General features: G+C 39.4%; 3 protein-coding genes across 3 annotated transcripts; 1 reads left to right on the forward strand and 2 right to left on the reverse strand.

Annotated features, from left to right (window-relative positions):
* Positions 1-3,943: 3,943 nt before the first annotated feature.
* LOC101605372 (olfactory receptor 502-like) lies at positions 3,944-4,888 on the forward strand. The gene has a single exon (XM_004650896.2). It carries the CDS (start codon positions 3,944-3,946, stop codon positions 4,886-4,888), a length of 945 nt encoding a protein of 314 aa, XP_004650953.2.
* A 6,626-nt stretch (positions 4,889-11,514) lies between these two features.
* On the reverse strand, positions 11,515-12,339 carry LOC101598228 (28S ribosomal protein S7, mitochondrial-like). Its single transcript, XM_004650695.2, has one exon. It carries the CDS (start codon positions 12,337-12,339, stop codon positions 11,611-11,613), a length of 729 nt encoding a protein of 242 aa, XP_004650752.2. The 3' UTR covers positions 11,515-11,610.
* A 4,877-nt stretch (positions 12,340-17,216) lies between these two features.
* LOC101605084 (olfactory receptor 491) lies at positions 17,217-18,149 on the reverse strand. Its single transcript, XM_004650895.2, has one exon. It carries the CDS (start codon positions 18,147-18,149, stop codon positions 17,217-17,219), a length of 933 nt encoding a protein of 310 aa, XP_004650952.2.
* Positions 18,150-22,856: the final 4,707 nt, after the last annotated feature.

Below are 22,856 nucleotides of genomic sequence, written 5' to 3' on the forward strand. Positions count from 1 at the left end.
CTGAATTAAGAATATGGCTGTGGGCTGGAGAGATGGCTTAGCAGTTCACGCGTTTGCCTGCGAAGCCTAAGGACCCAGGTTTGATTCTCCAGGTCCCATGTAAGCCAGATACACAAGGTGGCATATGCATCTGGAGTTTGTTTGCAGTGGCTGGAGGCCCTGGTGCACCCATTCTCTCTCGCTCTCAGTATCTCTCTCTCCGTCCTCTCTCTGTCTCTAATAAATAAATAAAAATATTTTAAAAGAATATGGCTGTGTCCTGCACACCTGGTTTTGGTTTCAGAAGCATGAAAAATGCACGGAGGGCTGGAAAGATGGCTTAGTGGTTAAGGTGCTTTCCTGCAAAGCCAAAGAATCCCAGTTCAATTCTCCAGGACCCACATAAGCAGATGCACAAGAGGGCACATGTGTCTGGAGTTCATTTGCACTGGCTGGAGGCCCTGGCACTGGCACACCAATTCCCTCTCTCTCTCTCTCTCTCTCTCTCTCTCTCTCTCTCTCTCTCTCTCTCTCTATTTCTCTCTCAAATAAATAAATAAAATATATAAAAGTGCATGGAGCGGGTCATGAAGTGCACACAGTTTCAGGAGCAGCTGTCGAGATGGGGCCAGTGAAGCCACGGGAAGATGGACCACGATTTGCATGAAGACTGGAAGTCTTTCGGTTACACCAGCACTGGGCAGCGACTATCATGGAGCTCTGTTGGCTCAGGATGGAAGTTTTACCTGGCTACTCAGCCCAACTGGAGCTCAGAATGTCAGTCACTGTTTATGATATCAGATTTAAACTGCCAATGTTTGATGTTTCCTTGATGTTTATTGAGTTTTAATTGGTCCCATCTCTCCTTGTTACACCTTATAGCAGTTGCAAATATTACTGTGTTCCTTTATATGTTGAAAGTATATAACTTGTTTGGATTTTATAGGCCTCACAGCTAAGGGAGAATCTTAAATCTCAGATGAGACTTGGGACTTTGAAACTATTTTAAGTTGGTGAAGACTATGGGATCTTTGAATTTGAACTGAAAATAATATACAATGTGAGATAGTTATGAATCTGTTATGGTAGTTTCAATAGATTCGCGAGTTTTATTCAAGCTTGTAACTTGGTGTTACTGTGGGTAAATCCCAGGGTCCAGCCCTAAGGTGTGAGAGTAAATGTGGAATTCCAGACTAAAGATATGCAAAATGCATGAGATCTACCTGGCGTCTCTAGAGTGTGCTTGTTTATGGTGCTGGTGGCTGCATTCTCTCTCGGCGTGTACCTGTGAAAGGGGACCAGCTTCTTCTACCATCATGGAACTTCCCTTAAATCTGTTAGCTTCAAATAAATTCCCTTCCTTCCACAACTGTGCCTGGTTTGGAAGTTCATCCCAGCAATAGAAAGCTTACTACTATAGTGAGTCACCAGCTGCCTCAAGCTTCTGCCATGATGTATTCTCATGATGACTCTCTGGAATTGTAAGCAGAAATAAACTCTTTCCTTCCAAAAAAAAACTTCAACTTTACATTTTTATCTTTCCTATATTACTCCATGTGTCTACCTTATGGAGGACAGTGCATCCATCAAAACAAAGTATTTACTGAAGTGAACAGACATTGAATGAAATAAACTAAAGAAGTCAATACTGTGTTTATGGTTTAGTATACTCTAAAATATCAAATAAAATTAAAACCAATGTTTACCTGATTCATATGATTCTAATAATCATCAAATGAAAGTTCACAAGTACTTGTATTAAGTAGAAAAGATCACTTTAGATTGGAAGACTCCTTAAAAGTTAGTTGTGTTCATATGAAGTGAAGTGCTCTGTATCCATCTGAGATTGTGCTAATGACCCTAGTGTATATTAATTCACATTTGAGTCCATAGACTCTACAGAGACTTATCCCCAATGAAAAACAGAAAGCAATGTAGCATCTATAAAATTGTAGGAATCTTGTATTTCATACTTTAAAATGAATTCCTTTTTTCAGAGGTAAGATTTGGCATTACAGGTAAAAGTGTCCTTTGCTGATTTTGTTGTTTACCATCAGAGAATATTTTCCCTCCTGAGAATATATGTGTATTTATCAGCCATGGTATCAAAGAATCAACTAGAAAAAAATTAGCTGAGTCAAATATTTCTGTAGTCAAATTCCTGTTAATAAACAAGTTTGACTCAGTTCTCAATGATTCCTTATTTCCTCACTCTTAAGACCAGAAACCTGCAGTTTCTAAACTTCATACCCAGTGAAAAGGCTCAGAAATTCACTTGCTTTGAATTGCTCCTTTGGCTTGTATGTTCCAATATCACAGGTCCAGATACAAACACAGGTATATAACACAGGTATACAGAGCCAACATCTCAGGAGGTTAGACTCCATCTGGCCCCTGACTGAGTGAACCTGAGTAAACTTCTCTAAATTTTATGTTGAATATTTATTCGTCAATGTGCTGTTTTGAAAATTACGTTACTTTATTTCATCATACTCCACTTAGAGAACATTGTTATCATCGGAACAGATTTGGTGTGTATAAACACATAATATTAATGTTCGAAAAGCTATTCATATGTTTACAGGATGATTAAATTTATAGCAAATAACTTGATAAAACAATGGTTTAACTTGAAATATTTAAACTGCTTAATAAAATTAGGATGGATACCTCCATCCATAATTTTAATGTGCATTCCTTGGTATTACTTATCTGTTCTAATAAGAAAATTTATTTCACACTTTTAATACAGTGCTTAAGGCGTAGCCTTGATTAACTCATAAACTTTATGTCACAAATAAAGCACCTCTTTTATGTGTTAATTATCAAAGCTAAGAAGCTGACTTGCCATGTCTCCAAACTTTATTATAACTCCTCCAATATAGTATAATTATTTAAAGAAGAGATTGCTTAATGGTTAAGGTGCATGCCTGCAAAGCCTAAGGGCCCAGGTTTGATTCTCCAGGTCCCATGTAAGCCAGATGCATAAGGGCACATGCAGCTGGAGTTCGTTTGCAGTGGCTAGAGGCCCTGATGTGCCCATTCTCTCTTTCTCTCTCTTTCCCTCTCTGTGTCTCAAATAAAATAAGAATGGATTGAGGTTACCCTGCCTGCAGTTCAAATCCTCATTGTACCACTTCTCATGCAAACTTCTTACATAACATTTTCAGATTAAGTGTTTCTAGCATAAAACAGAAGTAATAACATGCTTAATACTACCCTTCATACAAATAAAAATAAAATTATATATAACTTTTTTAAAGATTTTTATTTATTTATTTGATTATTTGAGAGTGACAGAGAGAGAAAGAGGCAGATAGAGGGAGAGAGAGAGAATGGGTGCGCCAGGGCTTCCAGCCTCTGCAAACGAACTCCAGACGCGAGCGCCCCCTTGTGCATCTGGCTAACGTGGGACCTGGAGAACTGAGCCTCGAACAGGGGTCCATAGGCTTTGCAGGCAAGCGCTTAACCGTTATGCCATCTCTCCAGCCCAAAATTATATATAATTTTTATTCCCATGCTGCTGTAAATCTTTCAAAGAGCTTACTGATTACTTAATTTCATTACACAATACCATGCTTGTATATTTTAACCATTTGTTAAACTTCTGATAACTATTTTATAATTCTCTTAAATTTCACATTTTTGATGGTTTAGATTTAACCATTCAGATATGTTTTACAATAACCATAAGTTTAAGACAAATGCATACATTATTTAAAGCAAACTTCCTCCATTTCTGGTTGAAACATTTTAGCAGACTTATGCATGAGTACATGAGCCCTGGGTGTCCAGAGTGAAACCCCAAATGTAAGCTCAAATTTTTCTTGAATTAAGTTTGTTTATAACTTCCAACTGTTTGTTGAAGATGTGACTACATAAAAATAATTGCAAAGTAATAAATAATAATGATAAATGCTATGTGTCCATCACAGCTCTGTGTCAGCAGCAGCTGCACTGCCCCATGGAATTCCTGGCACATGGGAACCACACTGCAGTGACGGAGTTCATTTTACTGGGCTTAACAGATGACCCAGTCCTGCGGGTCATCCTCTTCATGGTCATCCTGGGCATCTACCTGGTGACTGTTTTTGGCAACCTCAGCACAATCCTTCTTATCAGATTCTCTTCTCAGCTCCATCACCCCATGTACTTTTTCCTGAGCCACTTGGCTTCTGCTGACATGGGCTTTTCGTCCTCTGTCACACCCAACATGCTTGTGAACTTCCTGGTGGAGAGGAACACCATCTCCTACCTGGGATGTGCCATCCAGCTTGGCGCAGCCGCTTTCTTTGGGACAGTGGAGTGCTTTGTTCTTGCTGCCATGGCCTATGATCGCTTTGTGGCCATCTGCAGCCCACTGCTGTATTTATTCAAAATGTCCTCACAAGTCTGTGTGCGGTTGCTTGCAGTAACTTATGTAGGGGCATTTCTTAATGCTTCTTCCTTCACCATTTCCTTCTTTTCTTTTGTCTTCTGTGGTCCAAAAGCAGTTAATCATTTTTTCTGTGATTTTGCTCCTTTAGTTGAACTCTCCTGTTCTGATGTCAGTGTCTCCACAGTTATTCCTTCAATATCTGCTGGCACAGTGGTTGTGACTACAGTGATTGCCATAGCCGTCTCCTACACCTACATCCTCATCACCATCCTGAAGATGCGCTCCACGGAGGGCCGCCAGAAGGCCTTCTCCACCTGCACCTCCCACCTCATTGCAGTCACTCTGTTCTATGGGACCGTCACATTCATTTATGTGATGCCCAAGTCCAGCTTCTCCACTGACCAGAACAAGGTGGTGTCCGTGTTCTACATGGTGGTGATCCCCATGTTGAACCCCCTCATCTACAGCCTGAGGAATAATGAGATTAAGGGTGCTCTAAGAAGACTGCTTGGTAGGAAAACATTTTCTTAAAAATGGGCATTATTTCACATGACTTGGCATAGTCATGATGTAATAATAGATACTGAGTTTCAGTTATTAAAATAGGTTCTGAAATGTATTAAACTGGGTATGGAGATTTTATTATAAATCTAAGATTGATTTCTGCTATCAAGTAATAAATCATGGGTTAATATTGAGGTTTTAAAATATATTTTATGTATATCAACAATAATTATTTCTCATAGAATAATCTTGTTCTGAAAATTATTTTCAGGTGTAATTATATTTGTGAAGTATTTGCTGCAAATTGTATGTACAATTGTTTAAGATTATGTCCACTTTCAACAGCAGTTCACCTTAATATGTACATGGTAACTATAGCCATGACCAAGTACATTCTGGAAGAAAATGACAAAGTAGAACAGATAATAAAATTGCTGGAGATTTTTTTTTATTGCAGTAAGCTCTTCTATTGGGCTGGGATTTGTACAGTCATAGCAGCTAGGTCTGTGATCCTGTTCACAGGCTCCAAAATTTGTAATATATGCAGTGTTTCCCACTAAATATTCATGAGATGCCCCTAAGTAAATTGTGCTTCCCTGAGGGGGACAATATGTATTTGATAAGTGAGGATTGATCTGGGGACTGGTTGGTCCAAGGGTTCTATCACTGAGCCACAGGCACAGCATCCCCTGAGAATTTTTATTACATTTAGATGATAAGTATCACATTTACTTATTTTCCTCTGTCTTCTCTCATCAACCCCCTAATTTTCTCACTTTCAATTAGGGACCCTATCATCCAATCAGTTTCTTGATTCCAAAGAATGAGTGTGATTGATTTTTATCCTTCTTCTGCATTCCTACATTTTATCACTAAGCTTTATACATTCTAAGACCAACATTTATCTGCTGCTTCTCTCCATAATTATCAGTGCTTACACCTTAAAATGACACTTCACATTTAGTTTACAACAATTTGTCTCAGTAAGGTCATTAAATTTATATCTGAGCTTAACTAGAGTATGGTAACCAGTTTTTTTTTTAATGAAACACCAGTCCCATTATGCCTGTATTTCTTTTTTATTTTTATTTTTGGTTTTTTGAGGTAGAGTCTCACTCTAGCCCAGGCTGACCTGGAAGTCACTATGGAGTCTCAGGGTGGCCTCGAACTCACAGCAATCCTCCTACCTCTGCCTTCTGAGTGCTGGGATTAAAGGCATGAGCCACCACGCCAACATGCCTGTATTTCTTAACAAGAATCCCTAGGAAAGTGTGGTCTTAGTAGAACAGAGAACCCTTGGGCAATATTTGCCTTAGTTCACACACACAAAATAAGAAAAATGCAATATGCTCCCACTCTCCCAACTTTCAGTGGCCCAGGAGAGGTTCTGACTTTCCCCAGCCTCCTTTCTACTCTGTCTTGCTGAATTAGAAGTCCCACTAAATACAGTAGCCTCCAATGTCACTTCCAACCATAGACCTACTGAGATGGGTTGAGGTGGCACAAACCAGGACTTTAGCCCCCTCCCATGATTTTTTGGGTTTAAAATACTTAAAGGATTGGGATATAGCTCAGTTATACAGTGCTTGTCCAGACCCCAAAGTTGATGACCTACACCAAACACAAGCAGGAAAGCCACTTTCTGTGCAGAGTCTAGAGGTACATTCCTTACCTCCTAGAACTGAGGCGATGAAGGCAGGAAGACAAGATCTTGGCCAGGCTCAACTATGAGAACCTTCCTTAGAACAAAAAGGTATATTTTTAAGATGCAAAACATGATGTTTTGATGTATATAGTATATGCATCACCTCACATATTTTTGGTGGTGAGAGAACTTAAAATCTACTCCTCAGAAAGCTTTCAACATTTAACAGACCATTATTAAGTGTACTATTTCTACTATCCACTGAATCACTATGTATGTATTCATTCCTTATAACTGCAACTTTATACATTTTGTCCTATATCTCCCATTCTGTATACATCTTACTCATAATAACCACCAAGAGACTGTTTCTATGCATTTGGCTTTTAAAAAAGATACCACATGTAGGTAAGGTCATACAACATCTTTCTGTTTCTGGCTTATTTGACATGATTCTATATATAAAGGACCCTAAAGACTCTACCAACAAACTGTTAGAGCTGATAAACACCTACAGCCATGTAGCAAGATACAAAATAAATATACAAAAATCAGTAGCATTCCTATATACTAACAACAAACATACAGAGGATGAAATCAGCGAATCACTCCCATTCACAATTGCATCAAAGAAAATAAAGTACCTTGGAATAAACCTAGCCAAGGAAGTAAAGGATCTCTTCAATGAAAACTGTAAAACACTCAAACGAGAAATTGCAGAACACACTAGGAAATGGAAAAACATCCCTTGTTCCTGGATTGGAAGAGTCAATATTGTGAAAATGGCAGTCTTACCAAAAGCAATCTACACATTTAATGCAATCCCCATCAAAATTCCAAAGGCATTCTTCACAGAAATAGAAAAACACAATCCAAAAATTCATTTGGAATCACAAAAAAACCTCGAATATCTAAAATAATACTGAGCAACAAAGATAAGGTGAGTGGTATCACCATACCTTATTTTAACCTATACTACAGAGCCATAGTAACAAAAACAGCATGGTACTGGCACAAAAGCAGATATGTAGATCAATGGAACAGAATAGAGGACCCAGATGTAAGTCCAGGTAGCTATAGCCACTTGATATTTGATAAAAATGGCAACAATACTCATTGGAGAAAAGACAGCCTCTTCAGCAAATGGTGCTGGGAAAACTGGGTATGTATCTGTAGAAGGATGAAAATAGAGTCTTTTCTCTCTCTCTCCATGCACAAGAATTAAATCAAAATGGACTAAAGGCCTTAACATCAGACCTGAAACTCTGAAATTGCTAGAGGAAAAAGTAAGGGAAACCCTTCAACATATTGGTCTTGGCAAAGACTTTCTGAATATAACCCCAATTGCTCAGGCAATAAAACCACAGATTAACTACTGGGACCTTATGAAATTACAAAGATTTTGTACTGCAAAGGACACTGAACAAAGCAAAGAGGCAACCTACAGAATGGGAAAAAATCTTCACCAGCTATATATCTGATAGAAGATTAATATCTAGGATATACAAAGAACTCAAAAGTTAAATAATAATAAGTCAAGCCAATTAAAAATGAGCTATGGGCGCTGGAGAAATGGCTTAGTGGTTAAGCGCTTGCCTGTAAAGCCTAAGGACCACAGTTCAAGGCTCATTTCCCCAGGACCCACGTTAGCCAGATGCACAAGGGGGCACATGCATCTGGAGTTCGTTTGCAGTGGCTGGAAGCCCCGGCGTGCTCATTCCATCTCTATCTGTTTCTTTCTCTCCCTCTCTATCTGTCACTTTCAAATAAATAAATAAAAATGAACAAAAAAAATGAGATATGGAACTAAATAGAGAGTTCTCAAAGGAAGAAATAGGAATGGCATATAAGCATCTATAAAAATGTCCTACATCACTAGTCATCAGGAAAATGCAGATTATCTTATGTAGCATAATGTCCTCAGGATTTCATCTATATTATTGCATAAGGCAGGAAACTTTAAGACTAAATATAATCTCATTAAGTGTGCTATAATTTCTTTAGTAACTCCTTATTTATAGACATCAGTTATTTCCATGTCTTACCTACACAAAATTGTACAGGAATTGCCAATGTGGTTAGGAAAGCTCCATGTGGTATTAACTTCATTTCTTTTGAGTATTCACCCAAGAGAAGAATTTCTGGGTCATGTGGTGGTTCTGTTTTTAATTTTGCATACTCATGTAATGTCCATTATTAACACCATGTTTGACATCTTGTTTACTTTTAGTTTACTTTTATTTTACTTTACATCTCTATACACTGTCCCATATGCTTCCACCGAACACAGTCACGTCAGCGGTTGCTAGTGTTCCTGTTCTTCATGCTCCCACACAGGTGTCGTCAGTGGCTTTCCATAAGACCTCTGTAACTCTGTAGCAGTTTTAATGCTAATTTAACCACTGGCTAAGGACACTGATTACAACTGTTTCATAGAGATGACAATTTTCCTGTCTTCCTTAGAGAAATGCCTATCTATATCACCTATTTTTCATTTTTATTTTGGACACTTTCATAGTTTTATAAATCATACTTTAATCTTATCCCACACACACCCATTTACATTCACTTTTCCTCTCCCCACCCCACTAGACCCCTTCTTTCCAATTAATCCCTATCCCACTTTCATGCCTTTTTCTTGAAGCAATAAGTTAAACTAGGGTTGCTTGCGTGATCATGAGTTGGGAGGTATTTGCTGGAATATGGGCAACTTATCCACTGGTTTTACTACTAAAGAATATGACTCTTACCTCCCTCTCTCTCCCAGCAACAATTAATTACCAATAATCCCCTTGGGAGGAGTGGGTCCTCTTGAGCACCTCCCCATCCATGATGGAATATTGGCAGGCTATTAACCACATAGACTGTGAGAGCAGGAGTTTATCAGCCATGCTATATCCAGAATATAGCATTCCATAGTTCTCCTCTCCATCTTCCTGCTCTTACATTCTTACTGCTCCCTCTTCTTGAGGTTCCCTGCACCTTGGAGGAGGTAATTTAAATGTACTATTTAAGGCTGAGCACATAAAAGTTTCATATTCCCAGACATTTCACCAGCTGTGTAACTCTGTATTAACCTCTTGCTCATATATGGGAACACACATGGATATTAGAAGACAGTCTGTCATATTGTTTGTTTAGAATAACCATAGCAGACTAAGGTGCTTGCCTGTTGTGTTTGATTCAGGTGTCCCCCATAAACTTAGGTGTTCTGAATGCTAGGTTCCCAGCTGATGGAGATTTGGGAATTAAAGCCTCCTGGAGGGAGCATATTGTTGGGGGCGGGCTTATGGGTGTTATAGCCAAGTTTTCCTATGCCAGTGTTTGGCACACTCTCCTGTTGCTATTCTCCAACTTTTGTTGGCCAGGGGGTGATGTCCACCCTCTGCTCATGTCGTCGTTTTCCCTGCCATTGTGGAGCTTCCCTCTTGAGCCTATAACCCAAAATAAACCTCTTTTTCCCACAAAAAAAAGAACCATAGCAGTAGTTCCCCCACAAGGGCTATATCCCTCACCACATTCATCTGACCAGCCTTACTGAACCAGAATATTCAGACATCTAATGTTTTTAATTATGTTATATATTTTTTGTTATTAGCTTGTATAAATTCTCTATGTAGTTAGATAATAATCCCTTATCAGCCACCAGTTTGCAAATACTTTCTCCAAGTTTGTCAGCTATCTTTGTTTATTTTCTTTGCTGTGCAGAATATTTTCAGTTTGATGTAGCTTATATTACCACCTTACCCTTTTATGTTTTTATCTATTTATTTGAGAGACAGAGAGAGTATGAGTTCCAGGGACTTCTGTCATTGTAAACAAACACCAGATGCAAGCACCAGTTTGTGCATTTGGCTTATCTGGGTAATGGGGAATTGAACCCATGCCATCAGGCTTTGCATGCAAGTACCTTTAACAACTGAGCAACCTCTCTAGCCCCACCTTAACCTGTATCAATCATATGACTCCTATTTGTCTTTCCACACTAGAGATAGAGATCAACAAATCAAGAGGCACTAGAAAATAAACCAATCTTTTAAATTTAGAGCATGGTGCAGAAAGACAAATAGTATTCTCTAGTGCCTGCTTCACTACAGTCTCAAAATTCTACAAAAATTCTTTTATTTCTGCACATATTTCAATATAGTATCAACCCAATTTATAGAGTACAATGATTGTTCAGCAAGTATTTCTGAAAGGAGTGAGGCTAAATGGTTATCTGTAAGACAAACTTCAAAGCTCTGATACTCCAAAATGAATTTGAGATCACACAGGTGGTAAATTATTAGTGTTTGAGATCTCTTCCTGTCTTTCCTCTAAATTGTTCCTAACCATGCCCAAAAGGAGATATAAATTTTAGCAGATATATTTATTATTGTTTCTTTCTAGCCATTGACATATTATATCTCAGTTGTCAAAGCTCAGTTAATACTTAACATAAAACATAGGAAAACCAGGCTGGAGGAATGGCTTAGCAGTTAAGATATTTGCCTGCAAAGCCAAAGGACCCAGGTTTGATTCCCCAGGACCCATGTTAGCCAGATGCACAAGGGGGCACATGTGTCTGGAGTTCATTTGCAGTGGCTGGAGTCCCTGGCATGCCCATTATCTGTCTATCTGCCTCTTTCTCTCTCTCTCTCTCAAAATAAATAAATTAAAAAAAAACATTTAAAAAATAAGCTCTAAACATGTCTAACCCCTTTACTTCCTTGCACAAAGCCCTTCAGTACCTCCACTCCAGAGAAAGTACATGTTCCCATGGAATTTATGACTTTTTTTTTTCTTCCTGCAGCCACTTTAATGAGTATGATTCATCAGGTTAAGGATTTTCTAATAAATTTTTTTTTGGAAACTAATACCGCTTCCTTTCCTAACATCCAAAACTACCCCACGCTGAGGGATGAGAAGACCAAATTTCTTGGTAGAAATCCCCAAGAAGACATGCTCCCCCTTTGCAAGGAGGGGGTGCGGGGAAAGCAGGCCTAGTGCAGAGGGAAGGGGGTTGGAGTCCTCCTCGACTTACAGGCGCTTCTCCGTGGGGCAGCAGCTCAAGTGGTGTGCCACGACAGAGCACGCCCAGCTCCTCAGAACCTCTCCACTCCTGCTACCACCAGCGGTAGTGGGCCAGGGCACGGTTGGCCTCTGCCATCTTGTGCATATCGTGCTTCCTCTTGATCACAGGGCCCTTGTTTGCAAAAGCCTCCAGCAGCTCATATGACAGCTTCTCTGGCATCAGTGTCCGCCGAGGCTTGTTCTCTCGGCAGTCCTTGATCATCCACTTCATGGCTAGGAAGCGACGACGTCGGTCAGATAAGGGCACAGGGACCTGGTAGAAATGGCCACCTTTGAGGATGGGTACCAGCCCAATCACAGGCTCGCAGTTTTTCAGTGCCTGGTGGAAGATGGTGTAGGGGTTGCGTTCAATGGTTGCTTGTTCCTCTGCAGAAGCAGCATGGTACTTCTCAAACTGTTTCCTTTCCACAGCTTCCAGGGTCTGAGCCATGAGAGATCTGGCCAGTACTTTGCTTCCTCCTTTCATCATCATGTTGGTGGATTTACTGATCACTGGATCTGCAAATGCAGAGCACGTTTGTGCCGCTGGCGCGGCTTTGATGAGCTGGGTTTTCCCGAGATCCTGATCATATTTCTCCTCTTCAGTGAGCTCCGCTGCAGGCTTGCGGCAATGTCCTTTGTCAGTCAACGGATCCCTGAACTCAGGACCATAGCGGCTCCACCTCACCTGGGTGAGCCCCGGAAGCCTCCGGACCGCACGGTTCACGGCCCCGGCCTGCTCCGAGCAGCGCCCCGCAGCCCACACTGTGCGCGCAGCCATCTTGGCTGGAATTTATGACTTTTTAGCAGTGTTTTCTAGCTGGGCATGGTGGTGCACGCCTTTAATCCAAGCACTTGTGAGGCAGAGGTCGGAAGATCATCATGAGTTCAAGGCCACCCTGAGACTACATAGTGAATTCCAGGTCAGCCTGAGCTAGAGTGAAACCCTACCTCGAAAAACCAAATTTTAAAAAAAAGTGTTTTCTAGTTGACAACGTCTATCAGCATCTTCCATACCCAACACATTTGTTACCCTACCTAAGCTTTCATTTTTTTTGATATTTGGATGTGTGTATGTAACCTATGATCATATCAATCTTTATTACCCTCTATTATTCTCTTTCCTCACCATATTGACACTGTTTCATGATGTCATTTCCACACCATTCCCCACAACCTTTTCTTTTCATTCAAATATGCTGTTTCCAATGCTTCTTCTTATGCATGAAATATCTCTTCAGTACCCTAATCTTGCTTTATCTAGTTATGTTGTAAGACTATGTTTTGATGCTTTATTTTTCTGGGAGGTGTTATCCTTCTTTCCTGGTTTGTAAAAGTATAGCCTCTTTGGCCTACTGATCTTTATTTAGTTAACAACATTGTATCAAACTATATCTAAACAAGGAAACACATGGCTTTTATTCAACAGCAATTACTTAGTTCATATGATGAGTAATTGTTGTGGCATCAACACAATTCTTGTCACCTAAGAAATGTCCAGTAGGACTGGAGAGGTGGCTTAGCAGTTAAGGATTTGCCTGTGAAGCCTAAGGACCCCAGACCCCAGTTCAAGGCTTGATTCCCCAGGATCTACATAAGCTAGCTGCACAAAGTGGTACATACATCTGGAGTTCTTTTGTAGTGGCTGGAGGCCCTGGTACTCCCATTCTCTCTCTATCTGCCCCTTTCTCTGTCAGTCTGTCATTCTCAAATAAATAAAAATAAACATTTTTTTTAAAAAAGAAAGAAATAAATATCCAGTAAATGGTCATGGTGAACTGTCTTCCATAGTACTGGGAAATCATTCATTGGCCTGGCTTCACATGCATGGAACAGACAAGATGCCTACCTACAGGGAAAGATCCTTTCAGAGTCACACAGGTGCTCTCTGTGGCTGCAGTTCTGCTTTCCATGGACAAAAAAAGGAATATCCTTCCAACACCCAAAGGAGAAATTCAGATACCTGTGTACTACTTGGTAGGATAGTTTCAGTGCCAGCATGTGTCAATTCTTTTCCTATGTTCTATAATTTTCCTTATTCTTAATGTTTACTTATGGTAAATAAAGAATAAAACAGAAGTTAAAGACATACCATACCTACACCAGCACCTCAGAATTTTTACATTAATTTACCCTGTTTATGTTTAAGTCTTGCTTAGTATTTTTCAACAGAAAACATTATATCCCACATTCTCTAATAGTGAAATGTAAATATTTCCACTTTGGTAGATATTTTAAAATATCTCCAAACTTTAATGTTTCTTATCCATTAAACTGAGGTAGGACACCTAGAATCAAAGTCTTGCTTTCGGATGCTATTATCAGTTGCCCCAGCATTTTTTTTGAGTTTCAGTATTCCATCAATTCTCCTCATTCTTTCCCATCTGGTAATGAAAATAATACAAATGAAAGTAGGTCTTTTCCACAAGAAAAAAATGCACTAGTGCAATTTGTGACAACACTTCTAGGTGCTTTTTGTTTGCTTGTTTGTTTGTTCAATGTGTTTTCCTGAAAAGCCAAAGGACCCATGTTCAATTCCCCAGGACCCATGTAAGCCAGATGCACAAGGTGATACATGCATCTGAAGTTCATTTACAGTGGCTGGGGGCCCTGGTGCATTCTCTCTCTCTCTCTCTCTCTCTCTCTCTCTCTCTCTCTCTCTCTTTCTCTCTCTCTCTCAAGTAAAGAAATAAATAAATATACATTTTTTTTAAAAAAAAGAAAGACTGGTGCAATGTACCAACTTGGGCTTGATAACCACAGACAGTTCCCTACATCAGTAGTAGTACTAAAATCATAGGACTGATTGTGCTGGGATAGTTTAATATCAGGACATGGAGCATACAGACTCGGAGGACCTGAATCCATATGTATATATCTGGGCAAACTAATCTAAGGTCAGTCTCTAAGGTTTTCTCATCTGCAGTTTTGAGGAAATAAGATTCCAGCATGGTAGATTTATTGTGAAAATTAATGGTGGTAGTAATATAGAGATTGCAGAGTTGGATTCTCTGCTCAAATGCTGAATGAATGAGTATGATAACCTATTACTAACTCCTTATACTATTTATTTTTAATATAAAATTAAGATCACATCATCAAATTGTTGTGAGGACTACATAAAGTTTGTTTGTAGAATTCATTCAGAATGGTACTGGATACATAGGAAGTATAAATTATTTGCTGCTACATAAATTTAAAAAATGAAAATTTCTTGACATCTGCAACAGTTACAATAGTATTAATTATCACTTTTTTTTTAACTTAAAGATGCCTTTAAGCTGTGCATGTTGGAGCATACCTTTAATCCCATAACTTGGAAGGCAGAGGTAGGTGGATCTCTGTGAGGTTAAGGCCAGCCTGAGACTATGTAGTGAATTCTAAGTCAGCCTGAGCTAAAGCAAACCCTACACTGAAAAACAAAAAAAGAAAAAAAAAAAGATGCTCTGCAATTTATATACACATGTATACAGGAGTTGAAGCCAGACTAAAAGTAGGAAATTAACTTAAGCAGTCTCTCAGGTAGCATGAGACAGATGGTAAGTGTGACATGAATAAATTAAATCTTTATAGTTTTTCTTTAAAAAAATAGATTGAATGAGCTGAACAGGCAGTTCACAGAGGAAGAAGCACAAATGGCAAACACACACTTAAGAAAATGTTCATCATCCCTAATCATCAGAGAAATGCAAATTAAAACAACTATGAGATTCCACCTTACCCCAATAAGGATAGCAAACATCAAAAAATCAAATGAAAATAAATGCTGGCGAGGATGTGGAGAAGTAGGAACACTCATCCACTGTTGGCGGGAATGTAGGATGGTACAACCAATTTGGAAAGCAATATGGAGACTCCTAAAAGAGCTGAGTATAGAGATACCAACAGACCCAGTTATTCCCTTACTGGGCATCTACCCTAAAACCTTCAAACCACAGGCCAGAGAGATTTGCTCAACCATGTTTGTAGCGGCTCAATTCACAATAGCTAAGAGCTGGAATCAACCCAGATGTCCATCACTAAAAGAATGGATAACTAAGATGTGGTATATCTACACAATGGAATTCTATACAGCAGTAAGAAAAAATGACACAAAGAAATTTGAGGACAAATGGTGTAGTCTAGAACAGATCATTCTCTGTGAACTTAGCCAATCACAGAAAAAAAAATCGCCACATAGTCTCACTCATCTACAGCACCTAACCTGAATCTACCCAAGATACCTTACATACCCAGCAAGAATTTTATGGACTAGACACTAGGAGGGATGGGTAGGGAGGGGAGGGCATCAAAGGGGTGGGAAACACTAATCTTGACCCAAACGGCAATGACACCATAAAATTCTACTTCCTAAAAGGCAAACCAAATGGCTGAACCTTCACCAGGCCCTTACAGGAAACACCTGAACCACGAGACACTGGAGAGGGTAAGATCAAGTCTAACCTAAATCTTCTACATCTTCCCCCCCTCCCTCTTCCTCTCCCTCCCTTTCTCCTCTCTTCTCTCTCTCTCTCTCTCCTCTCTAACTCTTGTATATTAGTTATCTTTTTCCTCATTTTCTTAGTGGGCACTGACCTGTAACTCCCAGTACCAGCATGGGGCTATCATCCACAATGAGCTTTTGGTCAGAGAAACCTACAAGGTTTCGAAAAAGAATGACAGATTTCTGTCAGAGTACTTGATGACCCACCAAAAGTCAGTGGTAAGACCCTATTGCTGAAGACTCCATATGCAGCTGACATGTAAAATGGAATGGCATGGCTGGAAGCCAGGAGAGAGTCAGTCCCCAGACAGTCAGCATGTCTAGTGCTAGAAGGTGCTACATGGGCGACTGGGGCAAATGACCAATATGTGTCCAAGCAACTCATGGTCTAAACTACTTAGCAACAAATAACCTGCTGTGATGCCCACACAAGTGTAATAGTGGCACACAGCCATGGTGGGGATCCAACTGCTCTTGATTTGGCTAACTGATCCCCTCAGTGGTACGGGACTCAGCTGGAGCTGGGAAACAAGTCAGAACCACATCCAAACATAAGCCCACTCTCCAATATCAAGCTACCATCAATCATGGGCTACAAGAGGGCCTATACCTATTAAACTCTCTATTAAAAATGTAAGGTCTATCTCATTTGTCTGATGCTAACTTACTCTCCGTTGGAGACTCTGCTTCTCTTTTTCAGATAGATGCAGATCCTAAGGAGAGAGCCACCCCATCATACCTCAAAAGGGCCCTGACTGAAACTAAGGAAAATTGGCAAAACAAGCAAGATTGTGTTTTCCTGATGAACCAGATACCAGCACAAGGGCGAAGGAGACCAATACAGAGAAAAATCAACTCCTACCAATTCAGAGAGCCAGAGCCTCAGAGGCTACCAACACCTCATCACTGAAGCAGACCAAAAATGAACCCAACATGGCTCAGGGAAATTTTGTGGAAGAGGGGGCGGAAAAATGTCAGAGCCACATGTTGGGTCATGATATGCAGAGACATTTATCATACCAATAACTGTGGGCTAACTCCACAATGCATGACCCATATACATCAACAAGGAGAGCCCATTGGGGAGGGGGTAGGTCATGGAAGAGCCTAATAATGGTGCCAAACTACCTGTATTTGCTGAATAGAGAACTAATAAAAATAAAAAATAATAGATTCTATGAATACATTTTCACAGTTGCCTTTCTTAAGGCCTCTTTTACATCTCTATTCCTCAGACTATAGATAAGAGGGTTCAACATGGGGATCACCACTGTGTAGAAGAGGGACACCACCCTGTTCTGTTGAGTTGAGTAGCTGGACTTGGGCATCACATAAATGAATGTGATGGTTCCATAATAGAGAGTGACCGCAGTGAGGTGGGAGGTGCAGGTGGAGAAGGCCTTGTGGCGGCCCTCAGTAGAGCGCATCTTCAGGATGGTGATGAGGATGTAGATGTAGGAGACAGCTATAACAATCACTGTAACCACAATGATGGAGCCAGAAGAGATGGAGGGAATTATTTCAATAATGGTGACATCTGAACAGGAAAGTTTCAACAAAGGGGAGAAGTCACAGAAAAAATGATCTACCTGATTTGGCCCACAGAAGGACAGACTCAATAAACAACTAGTAAATGTCCAAGCATTCACACAACCACCAGCATAGGAAGCCCCAACTAAGAGAAAACAGACTTCGGGGGACATATGTGTGGAATAGAGCAGGGGAGAACAGATGGCCACATAACGATCATAGGCCATAGCTGCCAGAAGAAAGCACTCGGCTGTCCCAAATGTCACCACAGAACAGAGTTGAGTTTCACAGGCAGCCACAGGGAGAGCCATTCTAGGTGAAACAAATCCTATTAGCATAATAGGTGTGACTGATGTGGAATAACCAATGTCTACAAAAGCCAGATGACTAAGGAATAGGTACATGGGGGTGTGGAGCTGGGGACAACTTCTTATTAAAGTGATGATGCTGATATTGCCTAGTAAGGTGACAACATATATTCCCAGAAATACAACAAAGAAGAAAACACACAAAGTTGGATCCTCTGTTAACCCCAAAATGATGAACTCTGTCACTTTGGTGTGGTTTACACCCTCCATCTCTTGTGTAAACTGGATCTGTTAAGAGAAATGAAAAGTACTTATTTTTTTTAATTTCATTTACACCTTCTTGGTTTTCTTTGATTATTTCTCAGGTGAATTCAAAGTAATCTCTTTCGCTGTACAACCTTTTACATCATTGTTCTACAAGATTGGGATATTTGTCCCTTTGCATGGAAGAATGATTAACCCTCACTCTCTGTCATTTATTTAAGGTGCTTCTCATTCTTTATTCCTAGGATGAACTGACTCTCAATGGCCAGATCCATGGTTTTAATGATACGGTGAGATTCTGCTAACGCTTGATGGTCCATTGACAAAGCCAGTACACCCTCAAATGTTCCTCCCCACAGCATCCTTTCTTTAGCTACTCTTCTTGTATTTATATGTGGGAAATGATGCCCTACCCACCCAGTTTCTCATGTCTGCAACATAGAAGTCTTCCTGGCCCTCTTCTTCTTGTCACTATAGCATTGTCATCTTTTCTTCTCGATTTTCTTTCTGTGTCCTCACTTTAGACATTTTTTCCTCATAATTTTTCTTTTTTATCTTATTTTTACCACCTTCTTTATAATGCTTTCTAGTTATAATACACAATATTATGCCATGGTGACTCTTTGACAATCTTTATGTATTTGAAAGAGGAGGAGAGAAAGAGAGGGAGAGAGAGAATATGGGCATGCTAAGTCCTCTTGCCACTACAAAAAACTCTAGATTTATGTGCCACACTGTACATCTGGCTTCACATGGGTACTGGAGAATCAATCTGGCTAGTAGGTTTTGCAACCAAATGCCTTTAAACACTGAGCCATCTCCCCAGTCCTTTCATAGTGACTTCTTACTAGTAAAAAGTAGAAGATGACAAAATAGTTGCTTCTTTGTTTCTCAAGGATGTCATAATTAAATATAACTTCATTAAGCACAGGATATGGCAATCCTTTCTTATGTATCCCTTGCAAATATATTTCAATTTTTTAACACACTGTAGATATATAATTAAATAGTGACATTTTTGCTTTACATTTAAGAATTGTATTACATTACAATTCTTCACAGACAAGTTTGGAGAAAGGTTTGCTTGGTACACTAATAAAACCTCCATTTTATGGTAACCATTCCTTTTGGACATTCACCTGCTCCCAACCCTTTACTATCATAAATTGAAATATCATAATCTGCATCAAACCTCAGGGTTTGAAGTACATGGAAATATATCACCAATTTCATAATTTGTTTTAACTTATTTTTTTCTTAAGGCAATAATTCAACAGAAGTATGGTCTATGCTCCAAGTAAGACTATCCTTATAGCTTGGAGAAGTGAAAAGTCTAAACCAGTTTGCTCTCGAATGCTCAGTGACTTGTTTAGGACTTGGCTACATTTTGATAAAAGTTTAGTATGTTTTGTCACTTTGCTGGAACAAGTGCAAGTGTTTGTGCTTTTAAGCAGTTCTAAGAAAGCATAATATAAGTCACAATCATCATAAACCAAGAAAGACACAAAACACTACTGTGACCATACCAAAACTTCAGTGAAAATTAGAAAAGGTCATAGTTATGAACATGAAAAATTCAGAGGATGAAAATCATTCTAAAACATTTGTGACAAATATTATAATTTTATTTAGGATTTTTTCTGTACCAGAAAATTTACTTATGCACACCTTCTCACTACCACTTACTTCAGCTGCATGTTATTACTTTTATGTAAGATCTATAGACTTACAAAGTCTATTTGCTTGGATTTTCTTTTATTGTTTTGAATACTTGTAACAATGAAGGAAAAGTTTATTCTATGAATTATTAACTTTCAAAGTATCTTGCAATCCATTCAGTTATTTTTAATTTGGGTATACAAATGATACTATTTATATTCATAATAATATTGTACCTACAATTTTGTAATGTACATTCTAATTAATATTATTAATTATATATTTCTCATATTTGAGCAATATTTAAAGAATAAATATTATGTAGAACATATATCAAGCCAAGTGCTTATAATCTGTCTTCAGAACCTAATGCCTCCTTAGTTCTGCACTATGCTTTAAATGCACATGCTATACTGGCTGATTTTTTTGTTCTTCCCTTCCTCTCTATTCAACATTTAAAATCTAAAGCTCTCACCTGGCATTCCTGCCTATTGACCTGGATCAGGAACTCTTACCACTCAACTATACTTTCCCTCAATGCATCAGCCACTTAGGATGATAAGTAGACATCATATAAATGTGAAACTGATCCAGCTAAATATTGTTGTTTTTCTTCTGATTTCATTTCATAATCTTAACTTCCCAGCTACTGCTCATACCCAGAAATGATTTTGGTTACTAGAAGCCATCCATATTGCCCTGGGATCTCTTGGAAAGAGTGGCCTAAGTGTGCAAGATGACTATTTCACAGAGCTCACCTGATGAAGGCATGCTTTCCATTGGGAGTAGAGGAGTCAAGTGCTAAGTCTGGTAAGAGAAATTCTTTTGTTTTCAATTGATTCTAAAACTATGAAAAAATCATCTTAATGAAAATACACAAATCTTGTACTTACTTTTTGGAAGCGGAATTAAAAGGGGAATTTATGAAGTAGATCCCTTCCATTTATTTGTAAAGACAGTTGCGGGCTGAATACATGATGCATGACTGAATGCACCCACTGGTCAAGGGGCATAATTACATACAGGCAGTAGGGATGATGATGGTGTCTCTGCATATGTTGGGAAAGAAAAGACTCCCATCAAATATGATGAACACCCCAGGGCTATTGTTGCTTTCCCCTTTGAGAGAAAGGACCTTGGGCTTGTTGGACAGAAAAGACTTATGGAGCCAAGTGACTCATTAAGGCTTAGCTGGCTCTCCTCAAGAGACATCTACATGCCTTAGTATCCTTTGGACTTCTTTTCCCTTTGTTTAATAAAAGTGAAGAAGTCTTTGTTTCCCAGAAGCACATCTAATATTAAGAACATATAAATGATAATAAATTTATCTGCTTAAAAGAGTATGAAATGCCAGAGTTAATTTAAATAAAAATAACCTTGTCTCTGAGTTAACAAAAAGAGCTGAAGCAGAAAATAGTAAAGAAGGAAATTTTACTCTGACTTGCTGTCTGTTGGGGAAAAAAAACTTAGAGAATCCTCTATAAAGAATATTGTCTCTAGTTGTGTCTTAGGCCTGTTTCTTTCCAACCCTCAACAGAACAACTTAAGAAGCTCTTTTGAGACATCTGATAACTCATATTGCATTGAGGTAGGAAGCAACAGTAATAATAAATAATGAATTAATATTAAGTTTTGGGTCATATTAACTCTTAACGCCACACTTCTCCATGTTTGGGGGGTTAATATGGGTCTTTGATTAGTTCTCGTAAGCACCATATCTCAATACAATTTATTTTGCTTTGGCCAATCATAATTTCTACCCTCCAGTTTTGATCATGGCTAATACCTTTACTTCTTTCTCCATAAATTTACTCTATATCCATACTAAGATTCTATGGCTCCACAGAGATGTCTTCAAAACAAAACTATGGACATAGTCTCTTCCCTCACAGACTGATCCATTGAAGCAGAGTTCATTATGGATCTTGAAAGGGGCCCATAAATCAGCTCCAGCCTCTCTTCCCTTCCTTCTTAGACTCAAACCCATTGTCAGATGTAGGCATCTGTGACCATAGTGACAGGCATGAAAATCTCAACATCATCTCAACCATGAACCTTGAAACAGCCCTGGGATTCAATGTCACACAACTGCACACTACAACAGCACTGCCTACCTGAGACCTGATTCCATGATCCAATAGGAGTCCTCCAAGGGACTCAGAGGAAAATATGCTTATCTATTGGTATGATAACAAGCCCACCATATGAGGGCTGTGGTAGTTTGAATGGATATCCCCCAGTAGATTTAGGAGTTTATTAAAGCTCTAGGTCTCCAGCCACATGTCTAGAGGAGGTATTGCTGTGGGTGGATCCCAGGATCCAGCCCTAAGATATGTTTGGATGCAGATATAAATTCCAGACTAAGGTAGGCATAGTGCTTGAGCTGTGCCTGAGGTTCCTGGAGTGTGCTGGCCTGTGGTGCTGGTGGTGTTATTTCTCTCTGCATGGACCTGCGAAAGTGGTTTAGCTTCTTCTGCCACTTATGTGACTTCTCCAATCTGTAGGCCTCAGTAAATCCCTTCCTCTCATAACTTGTGCCTGGTTTGAAAGTTCATCCCAGCACTGTAAATCTGACTACCACAAAGACCTTGGAGTGGATCTCCATCCCAGTACCAACCTTGTAGTCCAAGGTACTGGAGGTAAGAGAAAGCAGTCTGTAGACCCCTGGCGACAGGCTCACCAACATGCCCTTTACTGTAGACCTAGCAACTGCTAATGGAACATTTACACATTCACATAGGAAAATAAAAGAAAGACTCCCTAACCCTGATATCACAACATGTAAGAAATCAATTCAAACAACATAACTGTTTCACAGCTATTTATACCAGGTGGAAAGCTCCCCACCTAGAAGGAAGAGAAAGGCTCATATGTCTCATGGAACTCACAGGAAATAAAACTTAGGGGCTGGGGAGAAGATCAGTAGTTAAAGATGCTTATTTGCAAAATCTTCCAGGCCTGGTCCAATATACCCCAGCACCCAAGTAAAGCCAGGCACAAAATGTGGTACATCTGGCAGCAAGAAATCATGGTGCACCATATGTATATGCACAT

This window comes from Jaculus jaculus, chromosome 3, assembly GCF_020740685.1.
Source record: "Jaculus jaculus isolate mJacJac1 chromosome 3, mJacJac1.mat.Y.cur, whole genome shotgun sequence".
Classification (NCBI taxonomy): domain Eukaryota; kingdom Metazoa; phylum Chordata; class Mammalia; order Rodentia; family Dipodidae; genus Jaculus; species Jaculus jaculus.

What these genes read in the sequence shown, in the direction of transcription:
- LOC101605372 (XM_004650896.2), top strand. Translation starts at nt 3,944, where the DNA reads ATGGAATTCCTGGCACATGGGAACCACACTGCAGTGACGGAGTTCATT.
- LOC101598228 (XM_004650695.2), bottom strand. Translation starts at nt 12,339, where the DNA reads ATGGCTGCGCGCACAGTGTGGGCTGCGGGGCGCTGCTCGGAGCAGGCC.
- LOC101605084 (XM_004650895.2), bottom strand. Translation starts at nt 18,149, where the DNA reads ATGGAGGGTGTAAACCACACCAAAGTGACAGAGTTCATCATTTTGGGG.